The sequence below is a fragment of the Anser cygnoides genome, chromosome 2 (assembly GCF_040182565.1).
Source record: "Anser cygnoides isolate HZ-2024a breed goose chromosome 2, Taihu_goose_T2T_genome, whole genome shotgun sequence".
NCBI classification, from domain to species: domain Eukaryota; kingdom Metazoa; phylum Chordata; class Aves; order Anseriformes; family Anatidae; genus Anser; species Anser cygnoides.
In genome coordinates, this window is record NC_089874.1 from 162,665,857 (window position 1) to 162,690,868 (window position 25,012).

Here is a 25,012-nt window from a genome sequence, read left to right on the forward strand (position 1 = left end):
ACACCTTCAAGAACTATTCTTTGGTTTTATTATTCTCACTTGAAATGTGCCACCAAACCAAACAAACACATACTCAAGAGTAGAAAATGAAAAGGTCGAGTTGTGGGAACGACAATGCACCCCACCTCATTACATGATCGGCTTTGGCATGTAAGAACAGCTCACACCAAATGCGGTCATGCGCAAAGGCTCTCTCGCCCCGTGGGCACTCACGGACCAGCATAAAAGCCAGCCCTGCGCCTCTCACACTCACACACTCCTCCCGACGCCTTTTCCCCTGCACCCAACAAGGTAAGCCTGAACCCCACTCCCCTCCTTCATCTCTCCACACTCCCTCTGTCCCCAGCCTCAGCAGCCTTTCTGCCTCCCCACCGCCATGTTCCCCACAGCCCCACCATAGGCTTTCCCACTCCCTTGGCCTCCCCCAGCACCGCTCCTCACGTCCCCAACACCCTCCACCTTCCCAACACCCTCTCTTCCAGGGACCCTCCACACCACAGACATGTCCTGCTACGACATCTGCCGCCCCTGCGGACCCACCCCTCTGGCTAACAGCTGCAACGAGCCCTGTGTCAGGCAGTGCGAGGACTCCCACGTCGCCATCCAGCCTTCCACCGTGGTGGTCACCCTGCCAGGACCCATCCTCAGCTCCTTCCCCCAGAACACCGCCGTTGGATCCTCCGCATCAGCTGCTGTGGGCAGCAACCTCAGCTCCCAGGGAGTGCCCGTCTCCTCCGGTGGCTTTGGAGGCTTTGGCCTTGGAGGCTTTGGCTTCGGAGGCCTGGGCTGCTTCTCTGGCAGAAGAGCCTGCTACCCCTGCTAAGGACCCACAACAATGCCCCTGACAGCAGCTAACAATGCCCTGCAAGCCACTTCATGGACTGAGGATGCTCTCGTCTCCGTGCTCTGGGAATAGCTCCCACACAAAATGCATAGCTGCTGATGGTCACTCTGCTTGCACCTCTGACCACGGCCCTTCTGTTTGTGCTCCTTCCTTTTCATGAGTCTTCCTCAATAAAGTTCTAATGCATGCCAGCCTGACACTCCTCCTTTCTTCACTCAACGCTCTTCAGCCAAAGGGACCTGGACAGGCTGCAGAAGCGGGCTCATGTGAACCACATGAGCTTCAACAAGTCCAAGTTCAAGGTGTTGCACCTGGGTCGATGCAATCCCAGTCAGGAGTACAGACTGGGAGAAGAACTCATTGAGAGCAGCCCTGCAGGGAAGGACTTGGGTTGTTCTGGTGGACCAGAGGCTCGACAGGACCCAGCAGTGCACGCCTGCAGCCCAGAAAGCCACCTGCATCCTGGGCTGCATCAACAGAGAAGTGGCCAGCATAATGAGGGAGTTGATCGTCCCCCTCTACTCTGCCCTCTTGAGGCCCCACAAGTGCATGGCTCAAGATATAGGTAGGGCAGGTCAATATGTGCCACAAGACCTCCCCTAGTGTTCTCGGTTTACGTGGCAAGGTTTTGGTAGTAGGGGCTGCAGGGATGGCCTCTGTGAGAAGAATCCAGCAGTTACCCCATTTTTGATAAGGGCCTGTTTCAGCAATCTACAAAGGGACCTGCCACTGCCCAGTATTGAGCCAGTAAGCAACGTTGTTTGCATGTCTTTGAGACCATTTTTACAAAAAGGAGAAAAAAATCCTGCTGCACAACAACAGCAGGGAGAGCGAAGAGTGAGAACCAGCTGTGCAGACCCCAAGGTGAGTGCAGAGGGGGACAGGAGGTGTTCCAGGCATGCAGCAGCAGTTCTACTGCAGCCTGTGGAGAGGCCCCTGGCAGAGCAGGCTGTCCCCCTGCAGCCCATAGGTCCCACATGGAGCAGATCTCCATGCTGCAGCCTGTGGAGGAGCCCCCATGGAGCAGGTGGATGTGGCCTGGAGGAGGCTGCGGCCCATGGAGAGCTGCCACAGGAGCAGGCCCCAGGCTGGAGCTGCAGCCCATGGAGAGGAGTCCACTCAGGAGGGGGGGAGCTGCCTCTTTGGAGGACCCGTGCTGGAGCAGTTTGCTCCTGATATATGGACCCCTTGGTACGGAGCCATATGAGAGCGGTTCTTGAAGATCTGCTTCCTGTGGGAAGCCCCCGCTGACTCAGTTCGGGAAAGATGGCATCCCATGGGAGGGACCCCACGGGGAGCAGGGGCAGAGAGGGACCATGAAGGAGTGGCGGATACGAAGAGACAGGGACTGACCACAGCCCACATTGCCCCTTCCCGTATGCCACATGGGGGGAGGAGGTGGAATGGGGTGGATGGGGGTAGGTGTCTTTAGTTTGTTTTTTGTTTCTTTCTCACTGTTCTAGCTTGTTAGTAATAGGTAATACATTTTATTAATCTCCCTATGCTGAGCCTGTTTTGCCCATGACTAACACCGTTGAGTGATCTCCCAGTCCTTATCTCAATTCTAGAGCCCTTTTCATTGTCTTTTCTCCCCCTTTCCCTTTGAGGAGGGGGAGTGAGACAGCGGTTGTGACAGAGCTCAGCTGCCCAGCTAGGTAAAACCACCACACTTGGCAAGGATGTCACCAACATCACCACAAGTGGGCACCACCTGAGCTTCCAGCACATCACCCAAGACCTACATGTGCCCAGCTAAACCCTTGGGCATGCTAAAGCTCTTCTGCGTGTGCCCTCTGAAACAATCTCCTCATGTGAGCACACCCTTGACCTGCTTTCTTCTGCAACATGATCCTACACCTTCACAACAAACACTATCACAGAGTCATATATGTAGGACGTCAGAGACATACACGTATGTCAGTCACCTCAATGTAAAAGACACTGTGGAGGTTCACGCCTGATTTGCTCTTTATAAATCCGTGCTGACTACTCTCCATCACTTTTCTGTGCTTGGCAATACATTCTGGGAGGATTTCCTTCAGAACCTTCCCAGACACTGAACTCAGGCTGACCAGGCTGCCGTTTCCCAGACATTCCTCCTTCATCTTCCAAGGTCCGTATTGTCTGTCTCAACATCAAACACCACGCACAAAAATAGGATTCCGCCTTGATACTCACCTGAAAGAACACCCCAGCACCTTGGGGCCAGACCTTCTGGACAGTCCAACGTGTCTGTCCTCTGCCTCTCACGAATCTCACAGCTTCTCCCAGGCCTCACCAGACAGCCTAAGGGACTTCCACCAAACTGCGGGAAGCCAAAGCCCCGGCTGTCAACATGCTGGCCCAAGAAAAGGGAGTGCTATGGAGCTGCCAACGCAACCCTTCGGGAATCATGGCAGGACTCCCAACACACTTAGTCTTGTCAGCCCTGACACAGGCCCACGAATACAACATGGAATCATAGAATCATAGAATATCCCGAGTTGGAAGTGATAAGGATCATGGAGTCCAAGTCCTGGCACCACACAGATCTACCCAGAATTTTAGACCATGTTACTAAGTGTTCAGTCCAAATGCTTCTTAAACTCCGACAGGCTTGGTGCCGTGACTACTTCCCTGGGGAGCCTGTTCTAGTGTGCAACCACCCTCTCAGTGAAGAACCTCTTCCTGATATCCATCCTGAACCTCCCCTGCCTCAGCTTGACACCATTCCCACGGGTCTTATCACTGGTAACTAAAGAGAATAGATCAGCACCTGCTCCTCCACTCCCCCTCATGAGGAAGCTGTAGCCTGCGATGAGCTCTCCCCTCAGCCTCCTCTTTTCCAGGCTGAACAGGACAAGTGACCTCAGCCGCTCCTCATACATCTTCCCCTCTAGGCCCTTCACCATCTTAGTTGCCCTCCTCTGGACACTCTCCAACAGTTTCACGTCCTTTTTGTACTGTGGTGCCCAGAACAGCAGACAGTACTGAAGGTGAGGCCGCACCAGCACAGAGTAGAGCAAGACAATCACCTGCCTCGACCGACTAGCGATGCCATGCTTGATGCACCCCAGGGTACGATTCACCCTCCTGGCTGCCATGGCACACTGCTGGCTCATATTCAACTTGCTATCAACCAAAACCCCCAGATCCCTCTCTGCGGGGCTGCTGTCCAGCGTCTCATCGCCCAGTCTGTACGTGTAGCCAGGTTTGGCCTTTCCCAAGTGCAGGACCCGACACTTGATCTTGTTAAACTTCATGCGGTTGGTGATTGCCCAGCTCTCCAATCTGTCCAGATATCTCTGCATGGCCTTTCCACCCTCAACAGAATCCACATCTCCTCCAAGTTTGTTGTCGTCAGCAAATTTGCTCAAAACACCTTCTAGTCCTACATCCAATTGGTTTATAGAAACATTGAAGAGGACTAGCCCTAAAATGGAGCCTTGGGGCTCCCTGGGAGCTCCACACCTAGTGACCATCCGCCAGCCAGATGTGGCCTTATTTAACACAACCCTTTGAGCCCTCCATCAGTCAACTGGTCACCCATTGGATGATGTTTTTGTTTAGCTGTATGCTGGGTATTTTCTCCAGTACGATCCTGTGGGAAACTGTCAAAAGGTTTGCTGACGTCCAAAAAGATCACATCAGCTGGTTTCCCTTGATCGACTAGATGGGTGATTTTGTCATAAAACAAAATCAAATTTGTTAAGCAGGACCTACATCCTGCTTGGCAAACACCCCTCCTCTGCCTCTTGGGACTGAAGCGCCAGGGACAAGACAGGGAGCCTACTTGCTCCCAGCTACAGCCTCTAAGTGCAAGATGGCCACCAAGCCAGCGATACAGCACACCCAACGGGAAAGACAAGGCTAAAGACTGGCTTAGTGAGTTGTTAAAAAGGCAGGGAGGCAGCAAATGCGATGGAATCATGGAATCACAGAATAGACCAAGTTGTGAGGGACCCACGAGGATCATCGCGTCCAACTCGTGGCTCCACACAGGACCACCCAAAAATCAAACCACATTTCTTAGAGTGTTGTCTTGTGCTCCAGCAGGTTTGGTGCTGTGATGGCTTCCCTGGGGAGCCTGTTCCCATGCCCAACCACCCTCTCGGGAAAGAGCCTTTCCCTAATATCCAAGCTGAACCTCCCCTGACACAGCTTCAGGCTGTTCCCTCGGGTCCTACTGCTGCTCACCAGAGAGAAGAGATCAGCGCCTGTCCCTCCGCTCCCTTGTGAGGAAGCTGTAGGCTCCGGTGAAGCCTCCTCTTCTCTGGAATGAACAAACCAAGGGACTGCAGCCATTCCTCGTACATTTTGCCCTCTAAGCCCTTCACCATCTCTGTAGTGCTCCTTTTGACAATCTCTAAGAGTTTTATGTCGTTAGATTGCGCTGACTGATTCTGTACACAGCACTTGAGGGGAGGCTGCACCAGTGCAGAGTAGAGTGGGACAATCACTTCCTTTGACCAGCAAGCAATGCTGTGCTTGATGTAACCCAGATCCAGGATTGCCCTGACTCAGATGGGGAATTTGCAAGTTGCTCTTGTTAAATTTCATGCTGTTGGTCATAGTCCAGCCCTCTAATTCAATAACATGTATGTGCAAGGCTTCTCTACCCAAAATGGAGCCCTCGGGAACCCCCATAGTGACTCCCTGCCGGGCACAGTTAACCACACTTACAATACACTTTGAGTCTGACCAATCAGCCAACTGCTCAACCATCACATTAGATATAAGTCTAGCTATATGCTGGACATTTTGTTCAGAAGGACATTGTAAGAAATTTTATCAAAAGCTTTGCTGAACTCCTAAGAGATTACACTTACTGGTGGCTACACATGGTAAACGAGAGGGGTAACCTTGTGATAAATAATAATACCAGCACCTCACGCCCAGCACATCTGGGAAGCCCACACCAGCCTGCATTATGGCGATGCCAGCAAATAGGGCCCACTCCTCACGACAATGTAGCTGCAAACCACATCGCACGAGTGACACACCATGACCTCACTTCATGACACCCCACCTCTCCCATGCTTTGGCCGCATCTACCGACTGCCCTCAAATGCACTCTCCATGCAAATCCATCCAAAGAGCCACTCTCACTTAAAAGCTGCCGCCAAGGCCAAATAGACACATCTCAACAGGGAAAATGAAAAGGGTGCGTTGTGGGAAGGACAACACGCCCCACCTCATTACCTGTGAGGCTTTGGCATGTAAGAGCAGCTCACGCCAAATGCTGTCATGCGCAAAGGCTCTCTCGTCCCGCGGACACTCAAGGTCCAGCATAAAAGCTGGCCTTGTGCCTCGCACCCTCACACATTCCTCCCGACGCCTTCTCCCCTGCGCCCAACAAGGTGAGCCTGAACACCACTCCCCTCCTTCATCTTTCCACACGCCCTCTGCCCTCAGCCTCAGCAGCCCTTCCGCCTCCCCACCGCCATGCTCCTCAGGACCCCAGGCCTCCCCACTCTCTTGGCATTGTAAGAACTTTTATCAAAAGCTTTGCTGAACTCCTAAGAGATTACACTTACTGGTGGCTACACATGGTAAATGAGAGGGGTAACCTTGTGATAAATAATAATACCAGCACCTCACGCCCAGCAAACCTGGTAAGCCCTGACCAGCCAGCACTATGGCAATGCCAGCAAATAGGACCCCCTCCTCACAACAATGCAGCCAAAAACCGCATCGCATGAGTGACACACCGTGACCTAACTTCATGACACCCCACCTCTCCCGTGCTTTGGCTGCATCTGCCGACTGCCCTCACATGCCCTCTCCATGCAACTCCACCCAAAGAACCACTCTAACTTAACAGCTACTGCCAAGGCCAAATAGACACATCCTCAACAGGAGGAAATGAACAGGGTGTGTTGTGGGAAGGACAAATCACCCCACCTCATTACTTGCCAGGCTTTGGCATGCAAGAGCAGCTCACGCCAAATGCTGTCATGCGCAAAAGCTCTCTCGCCCCGTGGGCACTCAAGCACCAGCATAAAAGCCAGTCCTCGGCCTCACACCCTCACACACTTCCAACGCCTTCTCCCCTGCGTCCACAAGGTAAGCCTGAACCCCACTCCCCTCCTTCGCCTGCCCCTCCGGGCCTACCCCTCCACACGTCCTCTGCCCCGAGTCTTCCGCCTCCCCACTGCCATGCTATCCAAAGCCCCACTCTAGGCCTCCCCACTCCCTTGGCCTCCCCCAGCACCGCTCCTCATGCCCCCAACACCCTCCACCTTCCCAACACCCTCTCTTCCAGGGACCCTCCGCACCACAGACATGTCCTGCTACGACATCTGCCGCCCCTGCGGACCCACCCCGCTGGCTAACAGCTGCAACGAGCCCTGTGTCAGGCAGTGCGAGGACTCCCACGTCGCCATCCAGCCTTCCACCGTGGTGGTCACCCTGCCAGGACCCATCCTCAGCTCCTTCCCCCAGAACACCGCCGTTGGATCCTCCGCATCAGCTGCCGTGGGCAGCAACCTCAGCTCCCAGGGAGTGCCCATCTCCTCTGGAGGCTTTGGAGGCTTTGGCCTTGGAGGCTTTGGCCTTGGAGGCCTGGGCTGCTTCTCTGGCAGAAGAGCCTGCTACCCCTGCTAAGGACCCACAACAATGCCCCTGACAGCAGCTAACAATGCCCTGCAAGCCACTTCATGGACTGAGGATGCTCTCATCTCCGTGCTCTGGGAATATCTTCCACACAGAATGCATAGCTGCTGATGGTCACTCTGCTTGCACCTCTGACCACGGCCCTTCTCTTTGTGCTCCTTCCTTTTCATGAGTCTTCCTCAATAAAGTTCTAATGCATGCCAGCCTGACACTCCTCCTTTCTTCACTCAACACTCTTCAGCCAAAGGGACCTGGACAGTCTGCAGAAGCAGGCCCATGTGAACTGCATGAGGTTCAACAAGTCCAATTTCAAGGTGTTGCACCTGGGTCGATGCAATCCCAGTCAGGAGGACAGACTGGGAGAAGAACTCATTGAGAGCAGCCCTGCAGAGTAGGACTTGGGTTGTTCTGGTGACCACAGGCTCGACAGGACCTAGCAGTGCACGCCTGCAGCCCAGAAGGCCAACTGCATCCTGGGCTGCATCAACAGAGGTGTGACCAGCAGGTCGAGGGACGTTATTGTCCCCCTCTACTCTGCCCTTGTGAGGCCCCACCTGGAGTAGTGCCTCCAGGTTTAGGGCCCCCAGCACAAGATGGTGTGTACCTGTTAGAGCAAGTCCAGCGGAAGGCTCCAAATATGATCAGAGGTTGGATCACCTCTCCTATGAAGAAAGGCTCAGAGAGCTCGGGATGGTCTTCCTGGAGAAGAGAAGGCTCCGGGGAGACTTCCTTGAGACCTTTCAGTACTTAAAGGGGTCTTCTAAAAAGGATGGAGAAGGATTCTTTACTCGTGTAGACAATGTTAGGACAAGGGGGAATGGTCTTCAACTAAAAGAGGATAGATTTAGACTAGACATGAAAAGGAAATTCTTCACTGTGAGGGTGGTGAGGCATTGGAAAAGGTTGCCAAGACAAGCTGTGGATGCACCATCCGTGGAGGCGTTCAAGGCCAGCCTGGATAGGATCTTGGTCAGCCTGATCTGGTGGGTAACATCCTTGCTTATGGCAGGGGGCTGGAGTTAGATGATCCTTAAGGTCCCTTCCAAGGTGAGCCATTCTACGATTCTATGACGATTCCCACTTCACCCTGTACAAATGCAGTGGAAAGGAGGAAGAGGCCCATGGAGAGCCCCTGCAGGAATAGGGCCCCAGGACAGAGCTGCATGTTGTGGAGAGGAACCCAAACAGGAGAAGGGATCTGGGGGGAGCTGCCTCTTTGGAGGACCCGTGTTGGAGCAGTTTGCTCCTGATATATGGACCCCTTGGTACGGAGCCATATGGGAGCGGTTCTTGAAGATCTGCTGCCTGTGGGAAGCCCACACAGGCTCAGTTTGGGAAGGACGGCATCCCATGGGAGGGATCCCATGTGGAGCAGGTGCAGAGAGGGACCATGAAGGAGTGGTGGATATGAATCAACAAGGACTGAATGCAGCCCACATTGCCCGTTCCCCTATGTCACTCGAGGGGCGGAGGTCAAATAGGGTGGATGGAGGTACATATCTTTAGTTTGTTTGTGTTTTGTTTCTTTCTCACTGCTCTAGCTTGTTAGTAATAGGTAATACATTTTATTAATCTCCCTATGCTGAGCCTGTTTTGCCCATGACTAACACTGTTGAGTGATCTCCCAGTCCTTATGTCAACCCTTGAGCCCTTTACATTGTATTTCCCCCCCATTTCCCTTTGAGGAGGGGGAGTGAGACAGCGGTTGTGGCGGAGCTCAGCTGCCCAGCTAGGTAAAACCACCACACCTGGCAAGGATGCAACCAACACCACCAGAATTGGGCACCACCTGGGCTTCCAGCACATCACCCAAGACCTACATGTGCCTAACCAAAGCCTTGGGCACGCTAAGGCTCTTCTGCGTGTGCCCTCTGAAACAATCTCCCCATGTGAGCACACCCTTGACCTGCTTTCTTCTGGAACATGATCCTACACCTTCACAACAAACACTATCACAGAGTCATATATGTAGGACATCAATCACTTCTATGTAGAAGAGGCTGCGGAGGCACACACAGGATTTGCTCTTTATAAATCCATGCTGACTATTCTCCATCACTTTTCTGTGCTTGAGAATACATTTTGGGAGGATTTCCTTCAGAACCTTCCCAGACACGTTGAGAAACAAGGTTGTGTTTTTGCAATAGAAGGTGTTTTTACAGGGTAAAATTCCACTAACGTTGCATATTCAAAAGTGATTGTGCAGGCATGAGAGTAGCATTACAGTGGGGAGTATGGTAAGAACATAAGGGGAAGGTCCCACTGTCCCAAAATAAGCAGGATAGCTAACAAAAACAGGACAAGCAGTGTAAAATCAGTAAAAACAAAAAATCGTGATCCCTCCAGTCACGAGAGAAGAAGGGGAAAAAAAAAGGGAATGGAGAAATTAACGCTTGGTCAAATATAATTGGACTTATATGGTATAGAAAGGCACTGAGTAGCTTGTGAACCTGTAGTACGCAGCCAGTGAGGAAATGGGAGAAACCAAGTATTGGGTAATAGGGAATATAAGGTTATGATATACTTTTCCTGTGTACTCCTGCTTGCAGGATGCCCACCATTGCAATAACAAATAAAATAGCTTCACAGAAGACCCTGTCTGAAGAAAATTATTGAGATTTTTCTCAAAAAACTGATGTCAGGCTGACCAGGCTGCAGTTTCCCAGACATTCCTCCTTCATCTTCTTGAACATAAGGGTGGGATGAGTCTCTTCCAGTTTACAGGAACCTCTCCCAGTCACCATGACCTTTCAAAGATAACTGAAACTGCTATTGCAAATATCAGCCGGGACACTCAGCATTTGCAGGTGCAGCCCTTCAGGTCCCAAGGACTCCTGCATGACCAGCTACACAGCCTCCCCATCATCCTCATCCACAAGCTCCAGTCGGACAGCTTACAAAACACTCACCTCAGCAGATCAGGGGCTGCACTTGCCATCCCCCCACTCCTCAGAATGCAACTATGACCACTGGGGCCTCATGTCCACAGCTACAAGCAGCACGCACACCTCCAGCTCCCTTCTGAAAGGTCCACATCATCTGTCTCAACATTGAACACCACACACAGAAATACCCCTTGACCCCTTGACACTGTGCTGGGTCTGTCTGGGATGGAGTCACCTTTCGCTGCCTACACAGTGCTGTGCTCTGCACTCGTAGCTGGAACAGCACTGCTATCACTCCAGTGTTGTGTCTATTGCTGCACAGTACTGGCACGGCATCAGGACTCCCTCCAAGCCCCCAACAGCCAGCAGGCTGGAGGTGGGCTAGTGGTGGGGACGGGACATCGCCAGGGCAGCTGACCTAAACCAACCAAAGGGATATTCCATAACACATGATGTCACACTCAGCAATAAAAAATGGGGCTCTCGTGGGGGAGGGGTCTGTCCTCCAGAACACCATTACTCATTTTGAGGCCCTGCTTCCCAGGATGTGGCCGAACATCACTTGTTCATGGGAAATAGAGAATAACTTTTTTTTTCCCTTTCTGTACTTCTGCGCTGCCTTATTCTTTTATTTTTTTTCCCCATTCCCTTTCCCTTTAATTAAATCATTCTGATCTCAAACCTCAAGCTTTTTGTGTCATATTTTCTCCCCCTTCCTCTTTGAGGAGGGAGGAGTGAAAGAGCATCCGTGGTGGAACTCGACTGCCCACCTGAGTAAAACCGTCACACCAGAGCACAGAGGGCTTCCTGCCTTGTGACAGGAGCAGCGGAGAGGGAGTCAAACCCTGGTGGCGTTTGGCTTGTCAGCAGCAGAGAGAACCAGACATACGAGACAGTGCAAGTCAAGGAAAGAAGTGGCAGAATGGTAGAATGTAAGTCGGACGTGTTTCCAAACATCACGGAATAGCCCACTTCCTTGCTTCTCTGGTTCATGCCTTGAGAGAAATCGCCGTGGTTGTGGAGCTGAAGACGCAGTGGGTCAGCGACGGCACAAAGGTGCATCCTCAATCCACAAGGAGTCTCGCACCATATCTGTGGTGTCCGTGTGACGGACAACTCTGTTAAATCATCCTGCCCTCACTAGGGACCCCAGAGGGACACCACTCCTCCCTGGTCTCCACGTGAGCACCGAGCTGTTGACCGCAGGTCTTGGTATGTGACCATGCAGGCAATTCATTGTGTGCTGAGTGGCCCATCACATCTTTCCATTTTAGTGACAAGGATCTATGTAAGAGCGTTGTCCAAACGCTTCTTGAACACCACCAGGCTTGGGCCCTGATGGCCACTTGAGCCCTGCTTTTTGTTCTTTTTGTCGGGTGAAGTTGGAAGAGCGTTGGGAGAAGAAAGGAAGAGGAGGCATCTGAGGATATGGGATGCAGGCGGATTTTATTGAGGAAAACATGAAAAAGAGGGAGCGTCAAGTGGAAGGTGCACATTCAGAGGTGCCTGGAGGGCGACCACCAGCCTATGTCCCTTGCGTAGAGCAGATTTTCCCAGAGCCCCAAGGTCTCACTACCCTGTGGTGGGAGCAGCCCCAGAAGGTCTCTGGAGGGATTGTGCTAGTGAGCAAGGCATTGCAGCAGAGAGTAGCAGCCGTAGAAGGTGGTGCTATGGAAAGGAGAAAGAGGAAGAAAGAAGGAGGTATGTTGACCATGTGTCCTGACAGCATGGGCAGGCCCCGTCCTTGCTTGCTTGCTTTGTTGTGCTATGGAATGACGAGCTGCGGCTAGTCAACCCAAATGCCATGGACAGCGCAGAGGTGCGTCCCCAGTGCGAGAGCTGTGTTGTACGGTGTTGGAGGCTTCTGTCAGGGGTGTTGGCGTGGGTCCTTAGCAGGGGTAGCAGGCTCTTCCGCCGTTGATGCAGCCCAGGCCTCCGAAGCCAAAGCCTCCAAGGCCAAAGCCTCCGAATCCCCCGGAGGAGATGGGCACTCCCTGGGAGCTGAGGTTGCTGCCCACAGCAGCTGATGCGGAGGATCCAACGGCGGTGTTCTGGGGGAAGGAGCTGAGGATGGGTCCTGGCAGGGTGACCAGCACGGCAGGAGGCTGGATGACGACGCGGGAATCCTCGCACTGCCTGACACAGGGCTCGTTGCAGCTGTTAGCCAGCGGGGTGGGTCCGCAGGGGCGGCAGAAGTTGTAGCAGGACATGTCTGTGGTGCGGAGGGTCCCTGGAAGAGAGGGTGTTGGGAAGGTGGAGGATGTTGGGGGCGTGAGGAGTATTGCTGAGGGAGGCCAAGGGAGTGGAAAGGCCTAGAGTGGGGCTGTGGGGAGGACGGTGGTGGGGAGGCAGAAAGGCTGTTGAGGCTGGGGGGCAGAGGGCGTTTGTAGAGACAGACCAGGTGGGGTTGGCGAAGGAGAGGAACAGGGTTCAGGCTCACCTTGTTGGGCGCAGAGGAGAAGGCGTCGGGAGGAGTGTGTGAGGGTGCGAGGCGCAGGGCCGCTTTTATGCTGGTCCCCAAGTATGCACAGGGCGAGAGAACACATGACAGCATTTGGCGTAAGCAGCTCTTATATGCCAAAACCCATCAAGTAATGAGGTGGGGTGTGTTGTCCCCACGATGCTCCATCTTCATTTCCTCCTGTTGAGGATGTTGGAAGTGGCGGAACATTTCAAGTGAGAGTATTAAAGGGATAGTTCCTGAAGGTTCGTTAAAGGGCTGGCAGAAGATGCATGCATGACATGGGAGAAGTGCATTGTTGTCAGTGAGGTCATGGTTTGGCACTCCTGAGGTGTGGTCGGTGGCTCTGTTGTGAGGAGGGGGCCCCCGTTGTTGGCATCCCCAGCAGGCTGGTCAGGGCTTCTCAGGTATGCTGGGCGTGATGCGCTACCACTTGCATCACATTCACTCCCTCCGTGCCTTCATCCCAACTCACGAGCCTGCTTTTAGCCCTTGTCTTTCCTGTTTGGTGTGCTGCATTGGTGGCTTGGTGGTCATTGGTAGAGGGTGTATCTGGGAGCAAGTGGGCTCCCTGTCTTGTCCTTGGGGCCGCAGTCAAAAGAGGCAGAGGAGGGGAGTTTGCATAGCAGGATGTTGTAGTCGCGGGCCTGTCTTAGGGCTGACAGGACTAAGTGCGTTGGGAGTCCTGCCATGCTTCCCAAAGGGTTGCGTTGGCGACTCCGTAGCGCTCCCTTTTGTGGGGCCAGCATGTTGACAGCCGGGGCTTTGGCCTCCTGCAGTTTGGTGGGAGTCCCTTAGGCTGTTCTTTGTGGTGGGGGTCAAGGGGGAATCCTATTTCTGTGCGTGGTGTTCAACGTTGAGACAGACGATATGGACGTTTTAGAGGGGAGCTGGAGGTGTGTATGCTGCTTGTAGCTGTGAACATGGGGCCCCAGTGGTGATGGTTGCATTGCGAGGATTGGGGAATGGCAAGTGCAGCCCCTGATCTGCCGAGGTGAGTGTTTTGTAGGCTGTCCCACTGGAGCTTGTTGACGAGGATGATGGGGAGGCTGTGTAGCTGGTTATGCAGGAGTCCGTGGGACCTGACAGGCTGCACCTGCAAATGCTGAGTGTCGTGGCTGATACGTTTTCAATAAATAGCTCTCTCAGTTACCTTTGAAAAGTCACGGCGACTGGGAGAGGTTCCTGAAAAGTGGAAGAGACTCATCCCACTCTTATGTTCAAAAGATGAAGGAGGAATGTCTGGGAAACTGCAGCCTGGTCAGCCTGAGGTCAGAGTCTGGGAAGGTTCTGAAGGAAATCCTCCCAGAATGTGTTCTCAAGTACGGAAAAGTGATGGAGAGTAGTCAGCGTGGATTTATAGAGAGCATATCCCCTGTGTGCCTACATAGCATCTTCTACGGAGAAGTGACTGACGTCCTACATATATGACTCTGTGATAGTGTTTGTTGTGAAGGCGTAGGATCACAGAGGCACAAAAAACATCGCTTATTGGCTCAGCACTGGGCAGCGGCAGGTCCCTTTGTAGATGGCTGAAAGAGGCCCTTATCAAACATGGGGCAACTGCTGGATTGTTCTCATAGAGGCCACCCCTGCAGCCCCCACTACCAAAACCTTGCCACGTAAAAACAGAACACTAGGGGAGGTCTTGTGGCACTTTTCAACCTGATCTTGAACCGTGTATTTATACAGGGTGAAGTGGGAGTCATCATAGAATCATAGAATGGCTCACCTTGGAAGGGACCTTAGGGATCATCTAACGCCAGCCCCCTGCCGGAGGCAGGGATGCCACCCACCAGATCACGTTGGCCAAGGCCCCATCCAGGCTGGCCTTGAACACCTCCACGCCTGGGGTAACCACAACTTCTCTTGGCAACCTGTTCCAGTGCCTCATCCTCTCACAGTGAAGAATTTCCTTTTCATGTCTAGTCTAAATCTATCCTCTTTTAGTTGAAGACCATTCCCCCTTGTCCTATCATTATCTACCCAAGGAAAGAGACGTTCTCCGTCTTTTTCAGAAGACCCCTTCAAGTACTGAAAGGTCTCAAGGAAGTCTCCGCAGAGCCTGCACTTCTCCAGGCTGAACATCCTGAGCTCTCTGAGCCTTCTTTCATAGGGGAGGCGCTCAAGGTGGTGCCTCACGAGGACAGAGCAGAGGGGGACAATCACGTCCCTCGACCTGCTGGTCACACCTCTGTTGAAGCAGCCCAGGGTGCAGGTGGCTTTCTGGGCTGCAGGCGTGCACTGCTGGGTCCTGTCGAGCCTTTGGTCCACCAGAACAACCCAAGTCCATCTCTGCAGGGCTGCTCTCAATGAGTTCTTCTCCCAGTCTGTCCTCCTGACTGGGATTGCCCCGACCCAGGTGCAACACCTTGAACTTGGACTTGTTGAAGCTCATGTGGTTCACATGAGCCCGCTTCTGCAGCCTGTCCAGGTCCCTTTGGCTGAAGAGCGTTGAGTGAAGAAAGGAGGAGTGTCAGGCTGGCATGCATTAGAACTTTATTGAGGAAGACTCATGAAAAGGAAGGAGCACAAAGAGAAGGGCCGTGGTCAGAGGTGCAAGCAGAGTGACCATCAGCAGCTATGCATTTTGTGTGGGAGCTATTCCCAGAGCACGGAGATGAGAGCATCCTCAGTCCATGAAGTGGCTTGCAGGGCATTGTTAGCTGCTGTCAGGGGTGCTGGCGTGGGTCCTTAGCAGGGGTAGCAGGCTCTTCTGCCAGAGAAGCAGCCCAGGCCTCCAAGGCCCCAGCCTCCAAGGCCCCATCCTCCAAAGCCTCCAGAGGAGATGGGCACTCCCTGGGAGCTGAGGTTGCTGCCCACGGCAGCTGATGCGGAGGATCCAACGGCGGTGTTCTGGGGGAAGGAGCTGAGGATGGGTCCTGGCAGGGTGACCACCACGGTGGAAGGCTGGATGGCGACGTGGGAGTCCTCGCACTGCCTGACACAGGGCTCGTTGCAGCTGTTAGCCAGCGGGGTGGGTCCGCAGGGGCGGCAGATGTCGTAGCAGGACATGTCTGTGGTGCGGAGGGTCCTTGGAAGAGAGGGTGTTGGGAAGTCGGAGGGTGTTGGGGGCACGAGAAGCAGTGCTGGGGGAAGCCAAGGGAGTGGGGAGGCCTGGGGTTTTGCGGAGCATGGCAGTGGGGAGGCGGAAGGGCTGCTGAGGCTGGGGGCAGAGGGCGTATGGAGAGCTAGGCCTGTTGGGGCGGGTGAAGGAAGGGGGTGGGGTTCAGGCTCACCTTGTTGGGCGCAGGGGAGAAGGCGTCGGGAGGAGTTTGTGAGTGTGAGAGGCGCAGGGCCGACTTTTATGCTGGTCCTTGAGTGCCCGCGGGGCGAGAGAGCCTTTGCGCATGACAGCATTTGGCGTGAGCTGCTCTTGCATGCCAAAGCCTGGCAAGTAATGAGGTGGGGTGTGGTGTCCTTCCCACAACTCGACCTTTTCATTTCCTCCTGTTGAGGACATGGTGTTGGGTCCTGGTGGCACCTTCAAAGTGAGAGTATTAGAGGCTGGAGCATTTCTGTGAAAGGTGCATGGCAGGGCAGGTAGATGATGTGGCCAAAGGCTGGCTGAGGTGTGGTGTCATGAGTGAGGTCTTTGCATGGCATTTATGTGGTGTGGCCCAGCCACACTGGGCTCTGTGGCTGTGAGGAAATCATTGCAGTGGAGCGTATCGGGCATAGAAGAGGGTGCTATGAAAAGAAGGAATGAGAGATGAGTAGGTCCTACACTGGCCATGTTTCCTGACACCGTAGGCTTCCTCGCCTTTCCTCCAAAGCCAAGGCCACCAGAAAACTCAAGCCTTGACGCTCTGCTTGATGGGACGTTTTGGGCTGGGTGGGGAGGTCCGTGAGTGGCCCTGAGATTCATGAAAGGCGGAGGACAAGAGGTACTGTCAGAAAGGGCCAGCTGGGAGCCATTGTGTTATTGGGGGTGATATTTGGCATTTGTGTCAAGGGAGAAACCTATTTCTCTGCCCAGTGTTTGATTTTCTGAAAGGCGATTTGGACATTTCAGACGGAACTGGAGGCATGTGGTCTGCAACTCCAAAGTGTGGGCGAATGTCAAGGCCTTCCACTGCTTAGCCAAGGTGAGTGTTTTGCAGGCTGTCCAACAGGTGAGTGGTGCGTGTTGCTGAGGAAGACGGGGAGGCTGTGCCACTGGATGTGCTTAAGTGCACAGGACCTATCAGGTTGCACCCACATATGCTGAGAGTCCTGGCTGAAATCTTCACAAGGCTACATTCAGCTTTCTTTGAAAGTTCTTGGTGACTGGGTTCCTGAAGACTGGAATAGACTCATCCCACTCTGATGTTCAACAAGATGGAGAAGGAAGGTCTGGGAAACTGCAGGCTGGTCACTCTGTCATCCGTCGCTGGGAATGTTTTGAAAGAAATCCTCCTGCAAAGCATTGACAAGCCCATGAACGGTAAGAAAGAGATGGGGACTAGTCAGCATGGATCTACAAAGAGCAGATCATACTTGAGCCTTCTCAGTGTCTTCTACGTTGAAGTGACGTGCTGGGTGGACAAGGGGAGAGCAGGAATTGTTGCTTACCTTGCCTTTAGTAAAGGCTTTGATGATTGCTCCAATGACATGGCCATTCAGAAGCTGAGGAAGTACGGGTCTCTTTGAGAAAGAGCCATGGTTGGGGATTTGGTGAGCCCAAGATCCAGCCTCATCTCAGAGGCGCAACCGTCATTCTATGACGTTGATTGAAGTGTCTTGATGGTGTCTGTCAGGGGTGGTGTCCAGAAAATCCCAATGGGAAAGAGAGTAGTTCAGTGCGTGCTGACTTCTATTGGTGCAGCCCTGGAGATGGCTGGCTTTCTGGGCCGCGAGTGTACATCGCTGGCTCACATTGAGATGTTTCTCCACCAATACCCCCAAGTCATTCTCTGTGGGGCTGCTCTCAATCCACTCGTTGCTCAGGCTGTATTGATGTTGGGGATTGTCTCGACCCAAATGCAGGACTTTGCATTCGGCCTTGTTGAACTCCTTGAGGTTTGCTTGGGCCCACCTGTCAAGCCTGTCAAGGTCCTTCCAGATGGCATCCCTTTCCTCTAAGGTGTCGGCCCCCCCACAGAGCTTGGTGCCATGTGCAAACTTGCTGAGGGCCCGCTCCATCCCACTGTGTATGTCAGGGGCAAGGAGGTGAGATAACACAGGTCCCAGGACAGACCCCTGAGAGAAAGCACTCCTCCATTTTATCTACCTGGGCATCGAAGTGTTGGCCGCTACTCCTTGAATGTGCTCATCCAGCCAATTAGTTGTCTGCTAAGTGGTCTGTCCATCAAATCTGTGACTCCTCTTGTTTAAAAACCAGGATACATGTAAGAGTGCTGTCTAGCTGCTTCCTGAACAGCAACAGGCTTGGGCCCTGCCGGCCTGCTGAGCCCTGCTTAATGTTGAGTGAAGTTGAAGGAGTGTTGGGAGCAGAAAGGAAGGGGAGACATCACAGGCTGACATGCACGAGAACTTTATTGTGGAAAAAAAGAGTGCAAACACTTGCAGAGTAGAAGGGACCTGTTCTGTGGTGCAAGTAGTGCAACCATCAGCCTGTGTCCCATGGTACAGCAGGTTTTCGCAGAGCCCCAAGGTCTTCGTGCACTGCAATAGAATCAGCACATGAGAGGTGCCGGGTGGGTTTGTAGCTGGGAGTAAGCCATTGCAGTGGAGAGTACTGGACATGGAAGACGGTGGAAGGAGAACAAGGAAGTGAGAGAGGAGTAGGCTGTCCATCAGCCATGTTTCCAGGCAGCATGGACTGGCCCCGTTCCCTGCTAGAGTGCGGAGTGCCCTGAGAAGAAGAGCCGAGGCTGGGGAGCCTGTGCGCTATGAAGAGCGCGGAGGTGCGTCCTCAGTCGAAGAGCTGGCTTGCATGGAGTTGGAGGCTTCTGTCAGGGGTGTTGGTGTGGGTCCTTAGCAGGGGTAGCAGGCCCTTCCGCCAGAGAAGCAGCCCAGGCCTCCAAGGCCAAAGCCTCCAAAGCCACCGGAGGAGATGGGCACTCCCTGGGAGCTGAGGTTGCTGCCCACGGCAGCTGATGCGGAGGATCCAACGGCGGTGTTCTGGGGGAAGGAGCTGAGGATGGGTCCTGGCAGGGTGACCACCACGGTGGAAGGCTGGATGACGACGTGGGAGTCCTCGCACTGCCTGACACAGGGCTCGTTGCAGCTGTTAGCCAGCGGGGTGGGTCCGCAGGGGCGGCAGATGTCGTAGCAGGACATGTCTGTGGTGCGGAAGGTCCCTGGAAGAGAGGGTGCTGGGAAGTCAGAGGGTGTTGGGGGCGTGAGGAGCGGTGCTGGGGGAGGCCAAGGGAGTGGGGAGGCCTAGGGTGGGACTTTGGGGAGTATGGCGGTGGTGAAGCGGAAGGGCTGTTGAGGCTGGGGGCAGAAAGAGTCTGGAGAGATGGGTCCAGTGTGGCGGGTGAAGGGGGGGAGCGGGGCTTAGGCTCACCTTGTTGGGCGCAGAGGAGAAGGCGTCGGGAGGAGTGTGTGAGGGTGCGAGGCGCAGGGCCGCTTTTATGCTGGTCCCCAAGTATGCACAGGGCGAGAGAACACATGACAGCATTTGGCGTAAGCAGCTCTTATATGCCAAAACCCATCAAGTAATGAGGTGGGGTGTGTTGTCCCCACGATGCTCCATCTTCATTTCCTCCTGTTGAGGATGTTGGAAGTGGCGGAACATTTCAAGTGAGAGTATTAAAGGGATAGTTCCTGAAGGTTCGTTAAAGGGCTGGCAGAAGATGCATGCATGACATGGGAGAAGTGCATTGTTGTCAGTGAGGTCATGGTTTGGCACTCCTGAGGTGTGGTCGGTGGCTCTGTTGTGAGGAGGGGGCCCCCGTTGTTGGCATCCCCAGCAGGCTGGTCAGGGCTTCTCAGGTATGCTGGGCGTGATGCGCTACCACTTGCATCACATTCACTCCCTCCGTGCCTTCATCCCAACTCACGAGCCTGCTTTTAGCCCTTGTCTTTCCTGTTTGGTGTGCTACATTGGTGGCTTGGTGGTCATCTTGTAGGTAGAGGATGTATCTGGGAGCAAGTGGGCTCCCTGTCTTGTCCTTGGGGCCGCAGTCAAAAGAGGCAGAGGAGGGGAGTTTGCATAGCAGGATGTTGTAGTCGCGGGCCTGTCTTAGGGCTGACAGGACTAAGTGCGTTGGGAGTCTTGCCATGCTTCCCAAAGGGTTGCGTTGGTGACTCCATAGCGCTCCCTTTTGTGGGGCCAGCATATTGACAGCCAGGGCTTTGGCCTCCTGCAGTTTGGTGGGATTTCATTAGGCTATTCATCTCCCTCTCAACAACTGCCATCACAGGGCAGGAAGAACTCTGTGCTCCACTTCCCTCAGTACAAGGGCAAAGCTTATAAGGTCATTGGGGCAGTTCGAAAAGGGCCACAAGACCTTAAAACACATCACCCAAGACCTACAAGTGCCCAAGCACAGACTTCATCATGCTAACGCTCTTCTGCCCATGCCCTCTCAAAAAATTTCCCCGCGTTAGCACACCCTACCACTGCTTTCTTCTGTACTATGATCCTACACGGTCACAATAAAAATCTTAGAATGATATAGTCAGGAAGGAAGCTCTTGAGAGCATGTAGGGCAACTGCTATGATCAAGGATGGTCAGCAGGCTGTGTAGGACCATGTGCAGTGGCATGCAGCCACTTTTCAGACCACTCCACTGTTTGTTGGTGTAACCCGTACTTGTCAGATTCTCTGGGAGCGTTTCATGGGAGCAAGCATCAAAGACTTTACTAAAGGCAAGGTAAGCAACAGCTGTTGCTCTCCCCTTGTCCACCCAGCAGGTCACTTCAACACAGAAGACAGTGAGAAGGCACCTGTATGATCTGCTCTTTGTAGATCCATGCTGACTACTCCCCATCTCCTTCTTATCACTCATGTGCTTGTCAATGCTTCCGAGGAGGATTTCTTTCAGAACCTTCCCAGTGACCGATGACCAAACAACCAGCCTGCAGTTTCCCAGACCTTCCTTCTTCATCTTGTTGAATATAGGAGTGGGGTGAGTTTCTTCCAGTTTCCAGGTCCTGTCCCAGTCACCATAACCTTTCAAAGATAATTGAAAGTGGCCTTACACAGATATCAGCCAGAACCCTCGGCATTTTTGGGTGCAACCCATCAGGTCCTGATTACTTATGCACATCCAGATGCACAACCTACACATCTGCCTCTGCAAGAAGCTCTGCTCACCTGAGAGACAGCCTGCAAAACACTCACCTCAGCTGCCCTCAGGCAGGCCTTGCCATCATTCCGCCCTTTGGAATGCAAACATCAGCACAAGATCTACTAATCTGTATGCCTCCAGCTCCCCTCTGAAATGTCCAGATCCTCTTTCTGACCATCAAACATAGGGCATAAAAATAGCTGTCACCTTGACACTCACCCTAAAGGCACTCACCCCCAACACCCGGGCTCCCCAGCTTGCCCTTCCTCGCAGTTCCACTCCCTCAGCCTCTCATGAGTCTCAAGGCATCTCACAGGCATCCCCAATTGTCCCAAGGGGCCCCTATTAAGCAGTACGTTGGGCCAAAGCCTAGCCTGGGAAGATGCTGGCGTCAGCAAAGGGGAGCGCTATGGAGTGGCCAAAGCAAATCTTTGAGAAAATGGCAGGACTGCTGACATCAAAGGGCTTGCGAGCTCAGTACCAGGCCGCACGGGACAACAGCCTGCTTTCACAAGCAGCCCCCTCCTGCCTCCTTGGACTGCCACCCACAAGGATGGCCCCAAGCTTGCACAAGACAAAACAGGCAGCCTCCTTTCTCCCACCTACAACCTTCCAAGCACCACGGCCATCAAGCTACCGATACAGCACACCCAATGGGAAAGACAAGGGTAAAGACTATCTTAGCGAGTTGTTAGAAAGGCAGGGAGGCAGCAAATGCGATGGAATCATAGAATCACAGAATAGACCAAGTTGTGAGGGACCCACAAGGATCATCGCGTCCAACTCAAGGCTCCACACAAGACCACCCTGGGGAGCCTGTTCCAGTGCCCAACCACCCTCTCGGGAAAGAGCCTTTCCCTAATATCCAAGCTGAACCTCCCCTGACACAGCTTCAGGCTGTTCCCTCGGGTCCTACTGCTGCTCACCAGAGAGAAGAGATCAGCACCTGTCCCTCCGCTCCCCTCGTGAGGACGCTGTAGGCTCCGGTGAAGTTTCCTCTTCTCTGGGCTGAACAAACCAAGGGACTGCAGCCACATCCTGCCTCTAAACCCTTCGCCATCTCTCTAGTGCTCCTGTTGACAATCTCTAAGAGTTTTATGTCGTTAGATTGTGCTGACTGATTCTGTACACAGCACTTGAGGGGAGGCCGCACCAGTGCAGAGTAGAGTGGGACAATCACTTCCTTTGACCAGCAAGCAATGCTGTGCTTGATGTAACACAGGTCCAGGATTGCCCTGTCTCAGATGCGGAATTCGCAAGTTGCTCTTGTTAAATTTCATGCTGTTGGTCATAGTCCAGCCCTCTAATTCAATAACATGTATGTGCAAGGCTTCTCTACCCAAAATGGAGCCCTCGGGAACCCCCATGGTGACTCCCTGCCAGGCACAGGTAACCCCATTTACAACTACACTTTGAGTCTGACCAATCAGCCAACTGCTCAACCATCACATTAGATATAAGTCTAGCTATATGCTGGACATTTTGTTCAGAAGGACATTGTAAGAAATTTTATCAAAAGCTTTGCTGAACTCCTAAGAGATTACACCTACTGGTGGCTACACATGGTAAATGAGAGGGGTAACCTTGTGATAAATAATAATACCAGCACCGCACGCCCAGCAAACCTGGTAAGCCCAGAGCAGCCTGCACTATGGCAATACCAGCAAACAGGGCCCCCACCTCACAAAAATGCAGCCGCAAACCGCACCGCAAGAGTGACACGCCGTGACCTCACTTCATGACACCCCACCTCTCCCGTGCTTTGTCCGCGTCTGCCGAGTGCCCTCACATGCACTCTCCATGCAAATACAGCCAAAGAACCACTCTCACTTAAAAGGTACCGCCAAGGCCAAATAGACACATCCTCAACAGGATGAACAACTTGTTGAACATCAGAGTGGGATGAGTCTATTCCAGTCTTCAGGAACCCAGTCACCCAGAACTTTCAAAGAAAGCTGAATGTAGCCTTGTGAAGATTTCAGCCAGGACTCTCAGCATATGTGGGTGCAACCTGATAGGTCCTGTGCACTTAAGCACATCCAGTGGCACAGCCTCCCCGTCTTCCTCAGCAACACGCACCACTCACCTGTTGGACAGCCTGCAAAACACTCACCTTGGCTAAGCAGTGGAAGGCCTTGACATTCGCCCACACTTTGGAGTTGCAGACCACATGCCTCCAGTTCCGTCTGAAATGTCCAAATCACCTTTCAGAAAATCAAACACTGGGCAGAGAAATAGGTTTCTCCCTTGACACAAATGCCAAATATCACCCCCAATAACACAATGGCTCCCAGCTGGCCCTTTCTGACAGTACCTCTTGTCCTCCGCCTTTCATGAATCTCAGGGCCGCTCACGGACCTCCCCACCCAGCCCAAAACGTCCCATCAAGCAGAGCGTCAAGGCTTGACTTTTCTGGTGGCTTCGGCTTTGGAGGAAAGGCGAGGAAGCCTACGGTGTCAGGAAACATGGCCAGTGTAGGACCTACTCATCTCTCATTCCTTCTTTTCATAGCACCCTCTTCTATGCCCGATACGCTCCACTGCAATGATTTCCTCACAGCCACAAAGCCCAGTGTGGCTGGGCCACACCACATAAATGCCATGCAAAGACCTCACTCATGACACCACACCTCAGCCAGCCTTTGGCCACATCATCTACCTGCCCTGCCATGCACCTTTCACAGAAATGCTCCAGCCTCTAATACTCTCACTTTGAAGGTGCCACCAGGACCCAACACCATGTCCTCAACAGGAGGAAATGAAAAGGTCGAGTTGTGGGAAGGACACCACACCCCACCTCATTACTTGCCAGGCTTTGGCATGCAAGAGCAGCTCACGCCAAATGCTGTCATGCGCAAAGGCTCTCTCGCCCCGCGGGCACTCAAGGACCAGCATAAAAGTCGGCCCTGCGCCTCTCACACTCACACACTCCTCCCGACGCCTTCTCCCCTGCGCCCAACAAGGTGAGCCTGAACCCCACCCCCTTCCTTCACCCGCCCCAACAGGCCTAGCTCTTCATACGCCCTCTGCCCCCAGCCTCAGCAGCCCTTCCGCCTCCCCACTGCCATGCTCCGCAAAACCCCAGGCCTCCCCACTCCCTTGGCTTCCCCCAGCACTGCTTCTCGTGCCCCCAACACCCTCCGACTTCCCAACACCCTCTCTTCCAGGGACCCTCCGCACCACAGACATGTCCTGCTACGACATCTGCCGCCCCTGCGGACCCACCCCGCTGGCTAACAGCTGCAACGAGCCCTGTGTCAGGCAGTGCGAGGACTCCCACGTCGCCATCCAGCCTTCCACCGTGGTGGTCACCCTGCCAGGACCCATCCTCAGCTCCTTCCCCCAGAACACCGCCGTTGGATCCTCCGCATCAGCTGCCGTGGGCAGCAACCTCAGCTCCCAGGGAGTGCCCATCTCCTCTGGAGGCTTTGGAGGATGGGGCCTTGGAGGCTGGGGCCTTGGAGGCCTGGGCTGCTTCTCTGGCAGAAGAGCCTGCTACCCCTGCTAAGGACCCACGCCAGCACCCCTGACAGCAGCTAACAATGCCCTGCAAGCCACTTCATGGACTGAGGATGCTCTCATCTCCGTGCTCTGGGAATAGCTCCCACACAAAATGCATAGCTGCTGATGGTCACTCTGCTTGCACCTCTGACCACGGCCCTTCTCTTTGTGCTCCTTCCTTTTCATGAGTCTTCCTCAATAAAGTTCTAATGCATGCCAGCCTGACACTCCTCCTTTCTTCACTCAACGCTCTTCAGCCAAAGGGACCTGGACAGGCTGCAGAAGCGGGCTCATGTGAACCACATGAGCTTCAACAAGTCCAAGTTCAAGGTGTTGCACCTGGGTCGGGGCAATCCCAGTCAGGAGGACAGACTGGGAGAAGAACTCATTGAGAGCAGCCCTGCAGAGATGGACTTGGGTTGTTCTGGTGGACCAAAGGCTCGACAGGACCCAGCAGTGCACGCCTGCAGCCCAGAAAGCCACCTGCACCCTGGGCTGCTTCAACAGAGGTGTGACCAGCAGGTCGAGGGACGTGATTGTCCCCC

At 53.6% G+C, this 25,012-nt stretch overlaps 6 protein-coding genes across 6 annotated transcripts; 3 read left to right on the forward strand and 3 right to left on the reverse strand.

The window, feature by feature from the left end:
• The first annotated feature begins 155 nt into the window (after nt 1-155).
• Nucleotides 156-1,045, forward strand: LOC125181709 (feather keratin 1-like). Its single transcript, XM_048056632.2, has 2 exons — nt 156-291; nt 483-1,045. The coding sequence occupies exons 1-2, from the start codon at nt 171-173 to the stop codon at nt 821-823; spliced, it is 462 nt and encodes a 153-aa protein (XP_047912589.2). The 5' UTR covers nt 156-170; the 3' UTR covers nt 824-1,045.
• A 6,010-nt stretch (nt 1,046-7,055) lies between these two features.
• On the forward strand, nt 7,056-7,623 carry LOC106029411 (feather keratin 1-like). The gene has a single exon (XM_013170693.3). The coding sequence runs from the start codon at nt 7,109-7,111 to the stop codon at nt 7,427-7,429; it is 321 nt and encodes a 106-aa protein (XP_013026147.3). The 5' UTR covers nt 7,056-7,108; the 3' UTR covers nt 7,430-7,623.
• A 3,778-nt stretch (nt 7,624-11,401) lies between these two features.
• Nucleotides 11,402-12,549, reverse strand: LOC136789952 (feather keratin 1-like). Its single transcript, XM_066991281.1, has one exon. It carries the CDS (start codon nt 12,531-12,533, stop codon nt 12,213-12,215), a length of 321 nt encoding a protein of 106 aa, XP_066847382.1. The 5' UTR covers nt 12,534-12,549; the 3' UTR covers nt 11,402-12,212.
• A 2,717-nt stretch (nt 12,550-15,266) lies between these two features.
• Nucleotides 15,267-15,813, reverse strand: LOC136789953 (feather keratin 1-like). Its single transcript, XM_066991282.1, has one exon. It carries the CDS (start codon nt 15,797-15,799, stop codon nt 15,479-15,481), a length of 321 nt encoding a protein of 106 aa, XP_066847383.1. The 5' UTR covers nt 15,800-15,813; the 3' UTR covers nt 15,267-15,478.
• A 2,637-nt stretch (nt 15,814-18,450) lies between these two features.
• LOC136789954 (feather keratin 1-like) lies at nt 18,451-19,339 on the reverse strand. The gene is made up of 2 exons (XM_066991283.1): nt 19,239-19,339; nt 18,451-19,029 (listed from the first exon to the last, which is right to left on the reverse strand). Exon 2 carries the CDS (start codon nt 19,007-19,009, stop codon nt 18,704-18,706), a length of 306 nt encoding a protein of 101 aa, XP_066847384.1. The 5' UTR covers nt 19,010-19,029; nt 19,239-19,339; the 3' UTR covers nt 18,451-18,703.
• A 4,776-nt stretch (nt 19,340-24,115) lies between these two features.
• LOC136789829 (feather keratin 1-like) lies at nt 24,116-24,686 on the forward strand. The gene has a single exon (XM_066990835.1). It carries the CDS (start codon nt 24,154-24,156, stop codon nt 24,472-24,474), a length of 321 nt encoding a protein of 106 aa, XP_066846936.1. The 5' UTR covers nt 24,116-24,153; the 3' UTR covers nt 24,475-24,686.
• The last annotated feature ends 326 nt before the right edge of the window (nt 24,687-25,012 follow it).

Bases quoted from the DNA above. Each gene is read 5' to 3' on its own strand.
- LOC125181709 (XM_048056632.2), top strand. From the start codon at position 171: ATGCGGTCATGCGCAAAGGCTCTCTCGCCCCGTGGGCACTCACGGACC. The intron at 292-482 runs GTAAGCCTGAAC...CCTCTCTTCCAG, and splicing joins TTTCCCCTGCACCCAACAAG to GGACCCTCCACACCACAGAC.
- LOC106029411 (XM_013170693.3), top strand. From the start codon at position 7,109: ATGTCCTGCTACGACATCTGCCGCCCCTGCGGACCCACCCCGCTGGCT.
- LOC136789952 (XM_066991281.1), bottom strand. From the start codon at position 12,533: ATGTCCTGCTACAACTTCTGCCGCCCCTGCGGACCCACCCCGCTGGCT.
- LOC136789953 (XM_066991282.1), bottom strand. From the start codon at position 15,799: ATGTCCTGCTACGACATCTGCCGCCCCTGCGGACCCACCCCGCTGGCT.
- LOC136789954 (XM_066991283.1), bottom strand. From the start codon at position 19,009: ATGTCCTGCTACGACATCTGCCGCCCCTGCGGACCCACCCCGCTGGCT.
- LOC136789829 (XM_066990835.1), top strand. From the start codon at position 24,154: ATGTCCTGCTACGACATCTGCCGCCCCTGCGGACCCACCCCGCTGGCT.